This window comes from Lepisma saccharinum, chromosome 10 (assembly GCF_977018435.1).
Source record: "Lepisma saccharinum chromosome 10, izLepSacc3.1, whole genome shotgun sequence".
Classification (NCBI taxonomy): Eukaryota; Metazoa; Arthropoda; class Insecta; order Zygentoma; family Lepismatidae; genus Lepisma; species Lepisma saccharinum.
Window position 1 is genome coordinate 74627434 of NC_139238.1, and position 20868 is coordinate 74648301.

At 36.8% G+C, this 20868-nt stretch overlaps 1 protein-coding gene across 1 annotated transcript in view; it reads left to right on the forward strand.

Annotated features, from left to right (window-relative positions):
• LOC145993946 (apolipoprotein D-like) overlaps positions 1 to 17377 on the forward strand; it is a 31862-nt gene extending 14485 nt beyond the window's left edge. The window contains exons 2-3 of the mRNA XM_083129917.1: positions 12823 to 13054; positions 17116 to 17377. Of these exons, the coding sequence (XP_082986043.1) occupies positions 12823 to 13054; positions 17116 to 17324 (441 nt within the window). The 3' untranslated portion in view covers positions 17325 to 17377. The remainder of the gene's footprint in view (positions 1 to 12822; positions 13055 to 17115) is intronic.
• Positions 17378 to 20868: the final 3491 nt, after the last annotated feature.

Below are 20868 nucleotides of genomic sequence, written 5' to 3' on the forward strand. Positions count from 1 at the left end.
AAAGTCCTCCTCCGTGACCGTGCGGTCTAAGGAGCTGTGCTTTGGACTCGGACTGCAGGACGGCATGGATTCGAGTCCGCCTATGCTCACTGTCTAGGTTCTCGGCCTGTGTATGGGACCGGTAGCAACCCACCATCGTGAAGAAATTGGGGAGCTACGAGTGTGTAGCGTAACCCGGTCTCGGAAATCTCCTATGGGGCATGTTCCTGGGTAAACAAAAAATAATCGATCAGACAATTCGATTATCGAAGGCGATAAAATAACCTCCGGTTGACCAAGTTGCCAATATAAATAAATGGAATACAGATTGTCTTCGAGCTTACATTGTTAAAAAGAAGCGGATACACGTATTACTATCCCAATAATTATTCAATACGGTTTTTTGTTTGTCAGGAATTATCACTTAAACTATTGCATGTTGAGCTGGTGCCTACCTAGCCGCTTCTGATGAAATCTACCATTCTTCAGATTCTCTTTAAAATTCTACTCTGGTCACTTATAACGTGCTGAGTGCAGACACTGTGCATCGAAGCACAGTGTTTTGCGATAAGAAGCGGCCTTGAATAGCGTGAGTGAGTCACTTTGATCGCGAGCAAGCTAGACTACCAAGCTTGTCTGCCTTTGAAAACTAAGTCATTTGTTTCACGGTTTCCGAACGCAATTGCTATTCTAGAAGTATATATTCTCTCAAAAGAGCAAGAAAGGAAATTCGACCAATGTTCTCCCGTCGTTTAAAACCAAATATTATCTATTAAACGAAAAGTTCACGATTGTCAATAAACGGTTTAACCTATCTGAGCATAAGGTGAATGTAAATACTAAATTTAATAGAAAGGTTCTCCAAAATTTCTCTTCCACTGTCTACGTAAGGTCAGTACCCAGGGGAGGGGCCATGTGGGCCATGCTCTCCCCTCGAACCCTAAAATATTTAAATGTGAACCTAATAATAAATAAATACGAAAATAACATCGTCTATTTTTGAAATGTGTAAAAGTTCCAATTTTGCTCTTGCATAAATGAATCTGTTTCTTGCGCAAAAGTCTTCAAGCTGCAATATTGGGTGGTTTTAGTTTTATAATCATTGATGCAAGGCTACCAGACGTCCGATTCACCGATTTAGTCAGGACAGTGCGTTACTTTCAATCCCTGTCCCGACTTTATCGAACTGCAATCGAGATGCGAAAATGTCTCTTTATTATTGTTTTTTTGTTAACTCACAATCAGACATGATCTTTATTTTATGAATAATTCTAAGTACGCCAACATTTAATTTATAAATATATTATTTTCTAAACATAGAATTATCATTACGTTTAATGGCGCTCGCACTATTTGAACTATTTTGTAATATCTGTCTGTCTGTCTGTCTGTCTCTCTCTCTCTCTCTCTCTCTCTCTCTCTCTATCTCTCTCTGTCATATATATATATATATATATATATATATATATATACACATATATATATAATTGCGTGTGGCCCCTCCCTCAAATAAATCCTGCGTACGGACCTGGTCTACGTCAATGACAGAAATGCAAGCAATAATCTTATTTATTTTTAACCCAATTAAAGGAAAGTGTAAGCATTTAAAAGAAATAAGAAAGAGCATAACTGTTGCTTTTCCTTAGAAATTGTTGTTCTTCGAGGAAGAAAAATTAGAAGGATTTAGTCCAGCACCTTAACACAGTGTCCCACGAGTCTCTCTTGACTCATACTGTCAAATGTGAGATGATTTTATGAATAAAATTTCCGCCTGTTTACGTATAACATTGCGCAGATTTTGTAGTTCGCACACGGTGTAATTATTTCGTGTTACCTTACGCAACAGCAAATACATTTCATAAGACTGTTCTGGACACAAGACTTGCATCAGTAAACAAGCATCTTGTCTGTTACAGTATCACAGGAAAAGAACATCGTCCTGTAATGTTCAAGCCTCTAGATATTTTCCATTAATAATGTCTAATCACAATAATAAGTTAGAAGAAATAACTCGCATTTTCACAACTACCAATATTCTCGTTTTTAACCACTTCGAAAATTATTTCTCGAAGATATCGGTTATACTACAAGAAAGCAAATCAAAATTAAAGTAAAAGTTCAACTGCACGTATACCAAACGACATTTACAATATTGGAGAGACAGAATACTTAAAAACAATTGTTGTTTCATTCGAAGGTGTTGTGGTTCTTCTACCCTGTTTAAGGAGCGAAAGCTTGTAGGGTAGTGGCTACCGTTTAGGATTGTCAATCTGACGGTCGTAGGTTCAAACCCTTCCGGTGGCAGAAAATTTTCGTAAGTTTTAGACATATCCCATTGTGTTCATTGTCCACGCCGTGTGAAACGGAATGATTCCGTTTGGAATTAACGATGGGGGAGGACAAATATTGAATTACAAAATCTCCATTTCAACGAACCGAGAAGTGGAGAAAAATATTAAAAATTACGTTCATTTTTTTAGTGGTGTAATCGCAGGTAAAATCAAAGATCTTACATGGAAGATTTTTAACTTGCTCTGAACTCAGCCAAAAGGCATTTCGCACCGATCTAATATATTCTCCAATACATTTCAAAATGTTATTGAATGTTTTATGTTGATAATCTGACCAATGCATCCATTCTTGTCGCTCAGAGGATATTTTCTGCAATTACCTCTTCTCTCCAGTTCCTTCTCCTTCTTCTCTCCCCTCTTTCTGTTATACTTTTATCTCATATCGCCTTCCATACTTTTCTCGCACCTTATCTCCATCCCACTCCTCTTATCTCCTTTCCTGTCTTAGATTTCCGACTCCACTGCACTATTCTCTCTTTTTCGTTCTTCTCCTTTTCTCTCCTTTACTCTACTCTCCACTTCCCTCTTCTCGTCTCCTCCTCTCCTCTCGTCTCGTTTTCCTCCTCTTTTCTCTTCTTTGTTCTTTTTTCCTCATCTCTCCTCGAATCTTTTTCCATTCTCCTCACTACATCTCCTCTCCTCGTCTATCCTCTCTTTCTTCTCTCCTCTACTTTTCCTCTTCTCCTTTCGCTTTCTCTTTCTCCTCTCCTTTGTAACCTTTCGTTTCCTCTCACCTCTTTTCCTTACTGTAGACACATCAGCGATGAAATACTAGAAAACCTATTTTTTTTTCTTTCAGAAAGAATTTTGTTATTTGCGATATAATAGTGATATTTTTAATAATTTTATGCAATAATACTTGTTTATATTTCTTTCGCGTATTTTATAAATATCTATTGTGCATGTGGCAACCCTGAAATTGAGCCTAACTCTGCACGCAACCCACCAACGGCTTGTGTAAATTGGGTTGCCTAGTTTAAAATGTAGTTGTCCTAAAACTTTTGAGAGACACTGTACAAACATTACACATTTTGTTATGATATAATCAAATTTTTAGTGTGGAAATAGGCACTCTTCTGTATTTATAATGTGTTAGATGTTAGTAAACAGTAATTTAATTTCAGATAACCTTTTGAATGAACTTAACAACAAATTCGACCATGAAGACGAGAACAAAAGAAGTTTTTCGAACTATTCATGAAACAAACCAACATTATGCGTGACATATATATTACATTACATAGAATATAATATACAGGGAGAGGCAAAAGTCATGTTACTCAGGGAAACGTATACGTATGTCGAACATACGCACCATCTGCTCGAATGCGTGCTTCAATTCGACGCTTCCAGTTGCTTAAGACGTCTGTTAGTGTGGTGAGGGTGATTTGGGAGATGGCGGATGTGATCCTTTCTTTAAAGTGGTCCAGGTTTTAACGGTTTCGTAAAGAAATTTGACCTCAGATCTCTCCTCAGAAGTAAAATTCCATGGGTGGTAGTCTGGCGTCCGCGGTGGCCATTCACCTATGTAACCTGATATTTGCCTCAGCCTGTATAATATAGACAGTTTACGTCACTTCTCACAACGTATATAGGATAGTACTGACCACAAGCGTAGTAAAGTTTTTTTTTGTTTTTTTTTGGGGGGGGGTCCGAGTTTGTACAAAGTTCAAACAGTTGTTATAAACATGTATAATTCCGAAACGATGAAGCTCTTGTCTACGCAAAATAATAACAATACATATACAAATACTGTGCGCTGTGGTACTGCAACAGTAATGGAGTAGTCTGAAAATTTGACCTGGGTTACAGCTTTAATTTTATTTATTATGTACATACACCCCCATCTAGATTCATTACAAATAAAGCACCAGTGTATGGAAGTAATATAAAGACAGAAGTCCGACAACTTATAACTTTCCGGCAATTTCTATATTTTTAATACAATTTCCCTTTCTACCTAGAATTTGGCCTCGATTCCACTTCAAGGGAAATTTCCCTTCATATAGCAACACTGCCTCTGCCAAGCGCAGCACAGAAAACAGGAAGTAACACGGTTTTCTCCTGCTCGCTTCGGCTTCCTCGCCCTCCCTTCGGGGAGGAATCCCGGTCGACAGAAGGGTGCGTTATGCAACGATCAGTAGCGTACGTAAACCAGTCTTTAAGTTCTTTCAATAATTTACTTAAATTCTGGTTTAGAAGCTTGTTTTAATAGTTTGCATAATTTACAACTGCCCATATATTAGAGTAAAAGAAGGGATGTTTTCTATGCTGGGAATTCCGCCGTACTTGTGACTTTTGTTGGAAACACTCAGTGATGCTTATAAAAAATCAAGTAACATGTGCCTTGTTTCCACTGACATCTGCAGTATGGTGAGCGAACTAGCAAGCAAGCAGTACAGTTTGTAATGCGCAGTTGCGTCTACACAGAAGACAAAGAAAGGTGCCGAATTTCAATACTACGTTGGAAATTGTCATTTCATGGCAGATAAGAATTATTTTTCTTCCTTTTAATTATTGATATCGTAACCGCAACAATGTCGTGAAGAGAATTGCTTTGGAAAGCGTGATTGTACAAGTAAACATAAGTTGTTTTCTTTCGACTGTGCATTTGCTGGTAAATTCGCCAGAGTAACAGAAGATGTGGCAATGAAGTCAACATTTTGTGGTGACTGTGGCGATGATTACTTGAATCACAGAGGTAAGAAAGTGGATTGGTACAGTGGGATCCATGAGTATTACCTTGCAAATTGTCCATCACCATGTTCGTGCACTTTAATTGACCCGATAACATCTTCAAGTATTAAAAGAAAACTCAAAACAAGCTGTTGACAACTTCTTCACCAGCATACATAAAAATCCATCGCTTAAAAACACATAGGATTTAAGAGAAAAATTAATGAAAATAGTCATGGACAATTTGCACGGTAATACTCATGGATCCCACTGTACCAATGCTTAATTTGCCAACAATGTTTTCATGAGTACCGCGACAAAGTTTCAGCAAAAGCGTGTGGTTTGTGCACAATGTGTGATGATGGTGACGCACTTGCTTCCGATTCAGAATCTGATTAAATGATAGGTAAATAAGTTATATGGCGAATTTCTCAGCATGTGGCGTGAATTTCGTCACTTTTTCTCATTTTAGTATTTTTAATATTACGTCATAAGTATAACTAACACAGTGTTTATGTTATATTCCTCATAATCCACAATGACTACTTTTTGTATCGTATAAATTTTGTCCTTCTCCCCCAATTCGTTTAGAAGGAAAAAAATGAAAAGCATTTTGGTGGCGAACTTCCCCTCCTTTACCCTATAACTAAATGCATAAAAATGTATGAAAAAAGTTGGTTTACGTGGTAATGTGCAGAACACGCCACTGTGCAAGATCCCACAAAGAGAATGTCGCTGTGCTTATTTTCTTAAGTTTTTATGATATTTATAAATATTTAACGATCACGTGGGATATTTGAGTGATAAAGATAGCATAGTGGAATCGAATACATACTAAACTTTGCTCTTTGAACTTTCGGAACTCGATTCTCTGTTCAACCAGGATTTCGGTTTTTATCAAGTTCTATAGATCTTAAGTACAACGCAGTGAAAGCGAACAAGAAAGTTTATTCATAAACACAACAGTAGATGCGTGTTCATCATGTGCAAAGTCTTTCAGTTTGTGATGAACCCGAAGTTGACTTGACAGGCAGGTTGTCGGAGACATCTTGCGGAGATTACGAGAACTTCTTCATCTGCGCCAGTTTCCATCCTTACTTGTGTGTATTTTTGTGATAGAGACATGGATTATTTGGTGTTCTTTTTTCCAAAATTTGCGTTTTCTTATTGGCACAACTTTCTGCAAAATATACCTAAAATTAAGCTTTCATTGTTTTTTTAAAAACGAGTATTTTAACTTGTAGCTCGTGTGACTTACGCCTGTACGTGACAATTTCAATTTTAGAACTTTGCGCAAGTACCCGTATAACGGTAGGTATGGTCTCAATCACTGGCGAGAATCTCGTTCCTTGGTCGGTGACTCAAGACATTCTGATAGAAGATGAATAATCGTAGGAAGCATCCATTTGCACGTGGTTTCGTGTGGCTGTGGGAATTGTTCCATGTATAACGCGCACCATAGTTTTTTGTGGAATAAAATTTTGGAAACAAAATTTTTTTGTGGAATGAAAGTTTGGAAACCATAGTTTTTTGCGGAATAAAAGTTTGGAAACCATAGTTTTTTGTGGAATAAAAGATTGGAAACCATAGTTTTTTTTGGAATAAAAGTTTGGAAAACATGCGCGTTACACATGCATAAATATGTCGGATTTTATTTTTGAAGCCTAAAACACAAGTAGATTTTCTCTATATTTTTCGTTTTTAAACACATGTGTTGAAATTCGCGAAAAATGCCACAATTCTCATTTGATACGTTCTTGCAATTTGACGCGTCGTATTATTATACTATTAATATTAACTTAATAATACTCAGCGGTGAACGTTGAGACTCGGTGAAGTACACAGACTCCTCTCAGGTACAGGGATAGTGTTAGGCAAAGACAATATTCACAGCACAGAGAAATAAAACCACATTACTGCAGTATATATAAACGGAAAGGTTTTATTCTTTATTTATTGCAATTATACTTGAGACGAAGGCGAGGATTTCGCTTTGCCGATGAATTGACTCAACTAAAACGCATAAACTCAATGCGTGGCTATCGGCAAGCCTATGATCACATAAACCTAGCTTGCGCCCCGAACTACCACACCAAGAGATATGCAATGATAACTGAGCCAATATTTGCTCTTTAGTCCTTTTATTTCCAAATTAATCCTTAGGCTAGCTTTATTGTTTAACGTAGAATGGTTGCAGTATTGTGCATATCATCAATGCATGGCTATCGGCGTACCTATGTTCACATAGGCCTAGCTTGCGCCCCGAACTACCATACCAAGATGTATGCACAACACCGAGGAGTTCTTTTTAAGTTTTAAAAGTTTCGTCGATCCGTGGCGAAAAAGTGTGATGATTTCTTACACGACATCCTCGCTTTTATACTATTTTCGAGAACACAGATTAAAGTACAGATGAATCACTCACTATCTACAAAAGGATACTATCAACAAAACTGACATCTATACATCTTTATAAATACAAATTCGTATAGAGCACTCTTGCAAACATAGATACATTAAATTACCCATAATCATGGCCGTATTTAGAGGGGGGTTTCTAGGGTTCAACCCCCCCCGAAACTTCTGACATGTTGGATTAATGGATGTTCAGAAACCAAAATCTGTAACAATTTTTCATTTTTTTTTCGAAGCATCATAAAAATACAAGGAGAAAATGTTGAAATGATCGAGCCAGAATTTTCATACATTTGGAATTCTGAAAGTTGAGTGAAACAGGATTTATTCTCGGAATCGCAGCCCACCGGCGACCCCTCCATTATCACTTCTGCTGTCATCTTTCCAGTGTTGTTCCTGCGTCACAAGGAATATACACTGAAGATTCCCTTATGATTGTCCCAAAATTCCCTTTCCAGCTTTTAAATTCCCCGTCCGATAAAGTCGAAAATAAATCCCCCTTGATAGGAGTTCAAACCTAGTACCTCCAGTTTCGTAGCGCATTACGTTCGCGATTGAGGTTGCAATCCATGCACCAGGCTAAGCTTTTAAAGAGAATAACTGGTTCCACACTTTTCAAAATTCCAAACATTTAATTTTAAAGTCAAACAACAAAAACTTTATGACTAAAATTTCCATCTAACTTTTAAAGTTTTTTCTTGAAGGTATCTAAAGTTTAATGACGAAGTAAAATAATTGTGCATTTCAGTACACACTGTATGAAACGTAAAAAAAAAAAAAGAAACTTATGCTGGATATTCACTCATCTGCTGGATTGAGTAAGCCCCTCAAGGATATAACAATAATATAATAATAATAATAATAATTATTATTATTATTATTATTATGGAATAAAATTGTTTTATTATTATGAAATTTTAATTATTATTGTACAATTATTATTACTATTTCTATTATTCAAATTTCTGGCGACGCCCTGTAATCAATTATGAATGAACCCCCCCACCCGAAATTTTTTCCTGCCTACGGCCATGCCCATAATGTAGCATAAAATACAATAAACAATAAACAAAAGATATACATTACAAACAAGGTGCATTATTACATATAATAACAAAGAAATTACGCTTTCTTTTACAAAAATAAATACATTAGTGACATATCTTCTACTGGTGACGTCACATAAAAATGTGGATCATATCACATTCTCATTCTAACAGTTGACAGCCTCTGCAAAAGCATCAGAGCAACTACACATAGTGGCGTACAATTTGCTTGGAATGTTTATACATCCCACCAGGTCCGTAGCTAGAGGGGGGGGGGGCAACTGCCCTCCCCTGTGAAAAATACAGAACACATTCCTACCTGGAATTCTCACTACTCTACAATTACATCCTGTATTACTCTAGCAACATAACAAAGACATTTATTGATTTTGTGATTTATGAAGGTGCGTGGGATTCCGTATAATGTATCAGTATTGGGGGGAAAACTTACCTTCCAGATTCAGATTTTTGGAAATAATCTCGCAATTTTAAGTATCGAGAACAGTTGTGACATTTTGAGTAGTCTTGTATTAAAGTTGCCTAATGTATTTGGATGTTTTTCTTGGATGTGTTGCAATGAAGTTTGAACTGCATAATTTTTTGTTTCCCAAGTCTGTCTACCTTTTGGTAATAGCGATTCATGTGATAGAGAGAGAAGGGTGGATATTTAATTTTTTTACTTAGCGTTGCTTTTTTGCCACGTCTAGCTAATCGTGACAATGAGTGTTGACGTGAAATTGATGAAGAGACACTCACAAACAGTTCTGCAACCACAGGGGGCAGGGTCATTGTCCCCACCAATCTTGGACGCATGTCCAATTTGGGGGGGGGGGGCAAACATTGAAGTAAAGAAACATGACTAGCAGAATCTAAGGATGGCAGGAGAAATGGATACTCAAGACGAAATTAGGTTTCAAGTGTTTCTTGCATTTTTCTTCCAGACGGTTAAGTGCACTTGCAGGAGGCACAGAGGGGCAATTGCCCCCACGATTTCAAATTTTATACAAATAAAAGTACATTTGGTAAAATTTTCGCAAAAATGGAGCGCGCACATTTTGAGGGACAATTTGGCGGATGAATTGATCATAATGTATTTAAATAATTTCCTATATATATTAAAGAAACTTTGAATAATTACGTACACAATTTAGCGTTAACATGTTGCACATGTATTTTCTTATTTTACGTCGCTCCATGTTGCATATGTGTAAAATATATGTTGTACATGAAAGTTATACGTGTCATATGTACAAAAAGAATAACGTTCGTCATGCATATTCTGTCTTTCAAAAATACAGTTTATGTGCTTGTTTTCCATTATTAGCTAATATGAAATTGAACGTTGTGTCTGTAGCACGTTGTCTGTTAAAGTACCTCAGGCACAACCTAATTTTTTGACAAATAATTATGTGAACTCTTCTGCTATGGAGTGCATTTTTCCTAATTTTATTCATATATCTTTCGCCATTCTGTGACTGGCAGAAATCAGTATCAGCATTAAAGAAACTGATATTTGGGGTTTGTACGCATCTGCTCAAAAAGTGGTGGCGATAAGCGACACAGAGACCTTGTGCCGCGGAAATGGGGTAAGGCGAAGGAGGCTCCTTATATCGTTCGGTTTCGTACCATAGTCATTAAGGAAGGTATTTTTCATAATGTAAAGAGGATACAACATTCCCTCTATAAAACTTGATAAGAAATATTAATGCTGACACTGTAATCCAAGAAATCATTGATCAATCAAGTGATTCCTATTTGTTTGTCGGGTGTTAAACACAGTAGAACAACACAATATTTTGCAAACTGGTTAACGTAACCAGTAGGCAAACATTGTCTATAGTGATGCAAGAGTCTTTCATTTGAAGCAAATAGAATCCGTGGTGGAGTAACGGACCATGTTTTAATGTTTTAGCAAGTACGCCTACAAAAAATGTATTACAAATTTTTACACAATTCATCAAAGTGTAGATAATGTAGATAATGTGTAACCATTATTATTTAATTAATTCGATTTTTCTTGCATGTTCTTGGATTCTCGTTAGATTCTTTTGTGCGTAAAAATCTTTCATACTGCAAACTAGAGGGAAACATTATGAAGCACGATTTATATAGGACTTCCTTAATCAGTTCTGCAGAGAAGCTCTAAGCTGTTGGTACATATAAATCGTCTATTAACATTATTATTATTTTTATAAATATAAAGTAGATACAATCCCGATTAGCCTATTTATGTTAAACTTTATTTTTGTATTATTTGGTAGTCCGATAGGTCATTATCGAAATATTGTAATTTGATGTTGCTGGAACTTTATTTTGTTCGTTGGAATTTCAAGTTACTTATCACTTTTGGAGGAGGAGGGCAAGTGCCCCTCTGTACCTTGCTATATCTGCCAATGCAACACAATATAATTATTACAAATTTGCCCCCTCTAGGATTGACTTCGCCCTCCCTACTAAGAATTTCTGGCTACGGGCCTGCATCCCGCTGTACAACCGCAATGCAATCGTGGAGTTAGCAGACTGCAGGCACACAAATTTGCATTGTTAAAGAAAAAAAATAACAAAGAGAATTAGCGCCTCGACCCAGAGGTGGTACACTCGCATAAAATCGAAGCAAGCGGCCTGGTTTTCTTCGGAACAGTGCTGCCAAATGAAGGTGAATTTTCCTAGGAACAAATTTTAGGCGAAAAGGGTAATTAGATTAAAAACGCCAAAATTTCAGGGAAATTTGAAGACATAAGACTAAATGTTACTACATAGCTATTAGGTTCTGTTTTTATATCCATAATGTTTTGCTGTTACTTTCTGTTTGCACTATTTTGAATATTTCGAAGCCTACGCGTCTTTTCATATTTCGATTTCTACATCTTGGGGTTTATAGCGACGATGAGAATCAATGATGAACTTTTTAAATGGTGCAGGGTTTCAACCTGAATCCGGCAGTGAGAAGGCTTGCTATAAGCATCTATGCAATTAATTTGTTTAACGTTTTTCATGTATCCGAACTTCGGTCCATGAAGCCAGCACCACCACTACTTTTACTACTACGTATTATTATTATTATTATTATTACATGATTGATTTAGGTGAAGGTAAAAATTGGCCGAAAAGGGGATATTTTGCCACATACAAAGGGAAATTCTACCCTCAGATTGTGACAACACTGCTCCAGAAGCGTTCGGGAACTTGATCGCAGAAAGGGGTCAGCTGGGTGGGTTATTCTAACTTGCCACCAGGGCCAGACTGCTAGGCTCCGGGACAACACGTGCAGCATCTATTCCTAGATACTCCTCGGCATAGGAAAAAGATATGCCACAAAGCACTTTCACCGTTGCGTGGCAAAACATGAATGGTCGCCAAATAGCTTGATGACCAATTCGAAACTGTGGCCAAGAACATTGGCGGATTTTAACAACATTCTCAACAGTGCGACGACAGAAAATTTTCAAAAAGTGTGTGTGGGAGGAGGGACAGAGTGGTATAAAGAGTTGCACTGAATAGGCTATATGAAGAAATAACAATACAATGGAATTATATAATGGTAGTCTAAAAACCGGGGGGTTCTCTGGAAGCCATGGCCCGCTCTGGCGCTTTTTAGGATGTTTTAAGGGTAGGTGGTTTATTCAACATTTTCAATTTTTGGGTCTTGTAAACTATATCAATACCATTAATTAAGCATTTGTGAATACTTTCAGGTGTCTTTCCCAAGAGAGTTATTAGATAAGTAATTTTTACTGCAATCTTCATTGAAGCTTTATTTATCTTCAGTTCAATACAAAAGGGATGATCTGCGCTGCGATGCCAAGAGTCCCGGGTTCGAATCCCGCTCGGACTTGGTTGTTTGTGAATGTCCATTCATCAATTTCATCACTCATCCCCATCTTCGCAAATTAGCCAAGAGGCAAAAAACGCGAAGTAAAATAAACTAAATCAATCAATCAATCAAAAGGGATGATCTTTAATTCAAGATTTATTCTAAATTCTGATAAAAGATAATAGCTAAAGAGAATTGCATAAATTGAAAATACACACAGTGATTGATGTTTTTCATGAGACCATTGGTTTTGCAAATCATGACATGGAAACATTAGTGATTCTCTTATTATTTAGAAAGGTTTGGAGATTTAGTTGGCAGTAGTAGATACAAAGTACTTTCTTTAACAACAATGAATAATTTCCTGCAGGTGGAGGTAAAAATAGAAGCATACAGCACTGAACAGGTGTCAAATCTGTTATCACACACCTTTCCAAAGTGTGTGGATTCAGTAGGAACACAGTGTTGAGATTTAGATTCAAGAAAAGTAATAGTAGAAGGAACATTGAGGAATTGAGCAGTACCTCTCTTTTATTTGCAGATAGTTGGAAAATGGCACATTGTGGAGCACATTTCTGACTTGAGAGGATTAAGCGTGGATGAGATTCGTGATTCGGTTTGTTTGGAACTTCAGCTATCACAGACTGCAGAGAACCGGATAGAAGAGATTTGGAATCCAGTGGATGAGCCTGATTATCAAATCAAGTTCAATCTTTCCATAAAGGACCTTGGGAAGCCATCACTATGGACGGTTCTGATAGACTCAGAGCAAAGTAAGTACTTGAAATGACTCTAGGGAATTAATTCAAATGTCAATCATCCCACTCTAGTGATATCCACATACCGCCAACACCCCTCCAAAATTATTTCATAAAGGACCTTGATCCATTCAAATAACACATACCATGGAATCAGGGCAGTAGTCGAGGGTATACAGTGGTATACGCTGTTTATGTATCTTACTCATTAGCGTATACTTTCTGCAATAATGCATATACTTTCTGATTTTGTTTCGTTTATATATATTTACGTAAATTGGCCATTACTCCAATGAGCTTAATACAGTACTTCTGGTTTCACGTGATCACATTCGAGAGTCACGGCCTGTTGTGAAGACACACCTCTTGATCAGTTTAAGCCTCTGAAATGTTAGAAGAAATGGCTACAAAACCACTGTGCTGCAAAGGCCCGTAGCCAGGCAGGGGCCAGGGGGGCAGGGCATGGCCGTAGACATTTCTTTGTGTGATATAAATATCTGCACCATCTAAAGCAGTATGGAGTGTATAAGGGATGATTTCAGTACCAGTCAATTAACACTTCAAGAGATATTTTAAAAGATGTAGAAAATGTAGTATTTGTGTGATATTTATAAATTTTGTGTAACGTAATGACCCCCACACATAATTTACCTTTATTTAATACTGTTAATTTTTTTAAAAATGGAATTGATTTACAAAGTCTTCCCCCTGATAACCCGTGAGCCCCCCTGGAGATCAATTCTAGCTAGGGACCTGGCTGAAAATGACACTAATTCAAGTGTTTGTGCAAAATGTTCTAGTGACAAGTGTGGTGACATAAAAAAGAAGCACCCTCGAGTGTTTTCTAGCATACAGGTTGAAGCAGCTCTAGAATAAGACTTTATTGCTCAACGTAAGTAGTGCAATATATATAATATATATTCAAAGTATTTTTTTCTCAAAGTTTTTTATTTTCTTATTTTTGGTGCTAGTAGCAGAAGTATAAAAACCTATTTATTCACAAAAGCAATATCAACAAGAAAAGAAAATACATACAATCACACATGCTGTACTGTAGCCCTTACTCTTAAATTCAATCATTAAAATATGCATTTCACATTTCCTTTTAGTTTTAAAATGCCTTCTCTGTTTTAATATGCATCTTATATGCCAGTTATGAGTAGGGGAGAATGGGGCAAGTGAGACCTATTAAGAAAATAAAAGGTCATGGTGTGCACATTATTTATTTAAGAAACAAACTTTAATGAGGCTACAAGTAGAACAGTTATGAACATTTTTATTTAGTTCAAACACAAAAAAAATAATTAACTTATCTGTTGAAAAATTGAAATAAATCAAGTCTGCATGTGGACACCCTTGCCCCACCGGGTGGAGCAAACGAGACGCCAGATACAGAAATTGAACACTGAAACTTGGCAAATAACTTTCACCAGACATACATTCTAAATCACTTAAATCATGTGTCCAGATTAATGGAAATATAACTGTCATATAACTCTTATTTTATCTGCAACTATTTCACACAAAACTGATTTGTCCAGGTTCATTATCGGCACATCCTTCCTGCATTCCTTGCTTGCAATGCACACACTGAATCCACTCCTCCAGTGACGTGTCGACATATCTTTCTGTACAAGAAAGGCACACTACACTGTCTTCATCAGCATCCACAATTTTTTCAGGAGTGTTCTGGTCATCAATCATCCCTCTCCTTGTCCTTTGTGAATGGATTAAACCTTCCCATATGTTCTACCCTTCCAACAGTGCCTACATTTATTCTTGAGATGAGAGTTGTCCGGGGTATATTGTATCTCACTGCTGCTTTTCTCAACGATAGACTACCATCCACACCTTTCCCTCTCGCTGTCTTTCGAACATAGACTTGAACCATATCTGAAATGAAGGCACAGGGATATAAGTTTTTAACATTTTTTTAAACATAAGTTTTCAATACACATAGGAGCATCGCCATCGCGATTAACCTAACAGTAGTAAAGCAACATAAAATAACCTACATACTAGTGAATCAATCAACATGGGACAAGTGCGACCGTCTAAGCTTCTAGGTGGATTCTCCTGCCCCACCTCCATGTTTTATTTACTCGACCCCTGTATGTGAGGTTAATAATTCTACATTCACCGTACGTCAGCATGAGGTTCGTAAAGAGATATATTATGTAATAAATACATTATACATATTAAAATGTATTGACGATATGCAATGCAGAGTTCTTTATAAACCATCATCCTTATAAAGATAACACCGAAAATAAATACATACCTGTAAAATCCTCAATTTTCAAGCGAGCGTACAACTGCTTCACACACAGCCTCTCCAGTTTCCATGACACCAACTAGCCTCTCACGGGGTCATTTCCTGGCGTGGTCTACAATTCAGCTAGAGTGGATGAACTTGCCCCACCCTCCCCTAAATCATCACCAATGGCTCTTTTTGAAGTTAACGATTTCAGCCATGCATGTAATGGAAACATAATTCAAAGTTAGTGGAAACGTGGTCCTCACTAAATGTTTCATGAAATTTAGGGTATACCCTCTGAAACTTTTGGCACTACAACACTGTATGGAACGTTTCCTACAAAATTGTCTTGAAATTAGGGGATTATCCAAGGAGTTACTCAACTCCACCTTTATCAATTGAAAGCTTCAAGGTAACCCAAGTAACCACCACTGTTGGGCCAATGTCAGTTTTTACGTGGGAGAGGTTGGCTTGACGTTGGTTGCCAAATTGATGTTGGTCTTACTTTGGGCCAACAGTGGTTGCCAGCGTTTGCCCAACCATGGAAACGTGAGTCAAAATCAGTTTTAAAAACAACTTTTTAATGCTAAGACAACTTTCAGGAGAATGCTGAAAATTCTAGTGCAAGATAAGTGACATGTAACAGTGTTCTTTTCGAATATTTCAGTCACAGCACATACTGGAAATATAATATATTTCTAATAAAAGTAGAAGCTATTTTTAACTTGCAGTCACTCACTTTGTCAGCCACCATGGATGAAAGATGTGTTGGGAATTGCTTATTGTTTGCATCTTTTGCTGTAGTAGAACAAGAACATTCTTACAGGTATTATTTTGAAGATCGTCAAGCAATGATGTGCAGAGTAAGTAAACTCTAGAAAGTTTTTGTGCTACCACTTGAAGGTATGGTGCCTTGAAAACAATGATACCATGTGACTGAGAAAGTGCTGTGTATTTTTTTTATTTTCATAACTAACTTGAACTGTTGTTTACATTTGGCCTCACAATAAATTATGTATATATCAGAAAACAAACCTATCCATTCTTTAATTTTCAGTACATTGGGCCAACGTAAAACCATATGCTGGCCCAATGTTGGAACCACAGCCAAAATTACCGTTTTGGCGTTGAGCCAACTGTTGGCCAACCATTTTCAGTACAGTTGGCCCAATGTTGGGTCAATCACTTTTGGTTACTTGGGAATCCTTCTCCCCTAGTGGGTCACCACAAACATTCAAAATATCTATGGTGTTCGGAAAAAGGCATCAAACTGCAAATCTCTGTTGCTTTCATTTGCATCACACTGAATCAATTAAAGAAAATATTACAAGTATACTTTTACATTGGGCATGTGTAATGATTGTAAAGTGATGATCCGACATGTACATATATCATGTCTGTCATGTTTGCATAAGCATAAATATATGTTGTAAAATTGCATTCTTTCATGGAAGTGCTTTTTCCAGACCAGCCTCAACTCATTCCATGCATTTTGGAAAATTATCATCAACAGACTATACAATTTATTAGCCATTCAGGAACTAGTGGCCTATTACAAATTAATTCGTTGGTTAATTTAATTTATTGCTAGGTGGTATATCCTTTATCGTTTAAATTATTAATATATATATTAACTATGAAATAGATTGCTAACAAAACACAAAACAACGAATAGTTAAGGTCAAATATTATAGTTGCTATTTGTTGCATTAGGTACATGAAATTAGAATCTTTGTTAGAAAATAATGTTTGCTACAGTTTTTTAACCCAGGGAGTAGAATGTTCCTAATCATGGTGTTTTCTTTTTCTCCACTTTTAGCTGGTGGACAGAAAGCAGTCATGCTTGTAAGACCTGAAAAGTACATGGTAGTGACTCACTGTGACGAAAGGAATGGGCTTGTATGGACGGATGTACTCAGTCGTGAACCTTCCTTCCCACGAGAAGAAATTGACAAGATAAACAAAGTTTTGGGTGCTTCAGGACTTGACGTCAGACATGTTGCTGTTCGGGAAGATATTGGCTGTTAGTCTTTGCTTTACTCTCTGCACGAGGGATATTTTAATGTGCGGAGAGTAGAAAAGAGCAATATACGAGGAGCTGTGCTTCCATCTATGTATTTGTCTCGTGAACACACACATATATACTGTCATGAACTAATATGCCAACCTGTTTGGTTTTTACTGTTGTGTAAGATCAAGCATATTACTACATTTTCCTTTTAGAGTTGTTAATTTATTTTAATACTGAGTTTTTATTTTTAAATTATTATTATTATGCAAAGTGTGGCACAGAGCATGTTTGCTTCAAGTTTGCAGGTAGCTTTATTTTTTATTCCACAAACCAGTGATTTACCTGCATGGTAATGACATATTTTAAGATTTAATTTTCGGGGAAAGAACCATGTTGACTTTTAATGGTGCTACTTGCTGTGAGGCTTCAGTGAGTGCACCTCATGCTTACATTGCACCTTGGGACATCCGTATAAGGGTATTTGTACAAAATAAGGATTTGTAAGTGAATGTGAAGTGAATATTTTACTGGAGATTTAGGACATTTCAGAGGAAGCTCAAATCTTAAATATGCCATTGCTGCATGGAACACAAGTATTGTGTCGAATATTAAGGGAAAAAAATTAGATCTACAATAGGATATTGGAATCTTCCTCTTAATTGCCTCACCAGAAATTCCTTGTGCTTAGGAACTATGGACAAAACAGGGCTACTTGTTTTATGCCTCCCCTAAACAGGACAGGGTAGACCTTCTACTGTTGCTACCATGAGCATTGAAAGGGGTGGTCCCCTTTGGAGATTGAAATTTGACTGTTGTATGAATCAAGGATGGTTACTATTGAAACACTTTTTAGTTAGGCAGTGTTCAACATGTCTGTATGTTGTAGTGACAATACCCAGAGAAGGGCAGGCAATTTTAGCTAAGACAGCAATTTCTTTAATATCAAGTGGGCTTTCTGTAGGAAGACCAGGGGCATTTTCAAAAAAGTCATGTCCTTAATGTTTTCATGACATGAGCATGGTTTTTAACGTGGTTTTCAGAAAGGAATCCCAAATTAAGTACATAATAATAAAACAAATGTAGGAATTTATTTCTATCAAATTTGATTGCACTTAATATTAATTTATTTTGCACAAGGTGCACATTTCTAGAAAATGACTTGCACCTTTAAAAAATGTATGAATTAAGTTTATTATACCAAATTCATGTGTGAATCCCATAAGCCACAGTGAAACTAGAAAATTTCCTTATCACTTAGCAAGTTCAATTCTATTATACCATGCTCTTAATTTCAAATTTGCTTAGCTTTATAGCATATATATTTACTTATGATAATTACATAAATTTATTTACCTGGATCCACTCTTAAAACCACTACATTGATGGAACTAGTCCTTGTTCTCATTAGAAATTATTAATATGAGGGCTATTCGGAAATCAACCTCCGGGAGGCAAGGAATAAAACAGATATAAAGACAACTAAAATAGTTGCACTTGTCATAGTGTGGCACCATCTTTTGTATGCCCTCGTCGAAGAAGGTTGCTGCCAGGGAACTCAGCCACTCCCGAACTCCATCCATCAGCTCCTCATTGTTCTCAAATCTCTGTGACCCCAACCACACTTTCATCTTTGCGAACAAATGAAAGTCGCTGGGTGCGAGATCCAGGTTGTAGGGAGGGTGGTCAAATACCTTCAATCGAAATTACTGAAGTAAGGCTTGTATGACTTTGGCTGTGTGTGGGCATGCATTATCGTGAACCAAAACAATCTCCGAGGACAACATGCCTCGCCTCTTATTGTGAATCACTGATTGAAGTTTTTTAAGGGTTTCACTGTACACTGTTGCAGTGATAGTCGTACCAGCCCGAAGAAAGAGGATTACACCGCGAAGGTCACATTTGGAGAGAGCATTAAGTACGCAGCCATTGTTCTCCGTTCGCTGCACACCAAGCACTGAACGCAGTAATCAACCACTTGGGGTGACGTGAACCAACACATGACTGCTTACATCTGCACATGTGCTGCGACATTGCAGTAATCCATGCTCTCCTACCAGTGAAACGGAGGTTGATTTCCAAATAGCCTACATATATAGATAGATGTAAATACTTTTATCTATCTTCTCCTCTCAAGTCAGACATTAAAGTTAATACATATAAGCTGTTTAGAAAATGGTCATATACTTTTATCTTTAGTGATTTTTCGTTACACCACATTATGTGCTAACCTCAAATATAAATATAACGTTTGTACCACTATACGTATCATATTATTCTTGCATGAAGCAGTAGTTTGTAGCGTATGCTTTTTATATACACATTTTTGGTATCAATAAACTCAAGATTTATCTAATACAAAAAAAGCAGTTTAATTTGCATCACGTAACAGGTAAACAGTGTTGGTTAACATGCATGTAGTACTTGAATTGTGATTAATGTACTTTAAATTTTCAACCTAACCTAATTACATATTAACTTCATGCATTGCAAAGGTAGTTCCAAGGGAACTTTATTAAGTGGATGTAGGTAATATTTACTATTTTTTTATAACTGTGGCTCATGGATGATACACAACAGGTTGAATGTAGATTTGATTGTTTCTGCAGCCATGTATCCAAGTACAAAACGTAAGTCATGTATAATTTCTTCTTGCTTTGGGGAGACTTTATTTAATGTTTCATGTGTTAGTATCTCTTAGATCTGTATTTCAATGGATGAAAGCATTACATTTTTATTTGTGCACATTTGTATTTCTAACTTCCAATAAGTGATGTATTTGGGGGGAGGGGGGGGGGTCAAGGATATTTCAGGATGGGTGTCAAGCCTAAGACCACCTTAAATCGACCACTACAGGAAACCTATCTGGTCACATCAATGAAAACATGTTAAGGATATGATTATATTTTTATTAATTAGTGCAGGATTGATTTAGAATTGACACTAAGATGGATAAAGTGGCTTATAATGTAAAACATCACTATCTGGACAGTGTAGATGCCTTTTCAGTATTAATGAAATACATCAGATTTTTATAGCTTGATTTGCAGCATTAATTTTATTTAGTTCAAAAAACATATAATACAATGAATTTTATTTCTAGATATGCTTGTTTAAATATATTAAACACAATAACATCTTAGGTTTTTAAAAAAATCTGACACTGCCTGTTGTTCAGCATTAAAAAAAAAAAAAATTTTGCATAATTATATCCTGAACTTTGTACATCTTGCCAATATATATATTTCACTATATCATTTTGATCTTGTTTGCTGTGCAGTATTCGACTTGTACCATACTTAGCCAAATATATATTTTACGTGTGTATACAGGGTGTCATATTAATGGCGCCCACGGACCACAGATTCATATAGAGGACATCAAAACAAACAACTTTTCTCAGTAACATTTTTCTCGTTGGTGCGTCGTTTCGGCGCTACAGTCGTTCAAAAAAGCCCGTTTTGCCGCCTGTATGCTGGCAACCACACACAACATTTGATCGTATCTGTGACGTCATATCCCGTCGTGAAGCGATGCGTTCCAGGGTTGCCAGGAACACACATA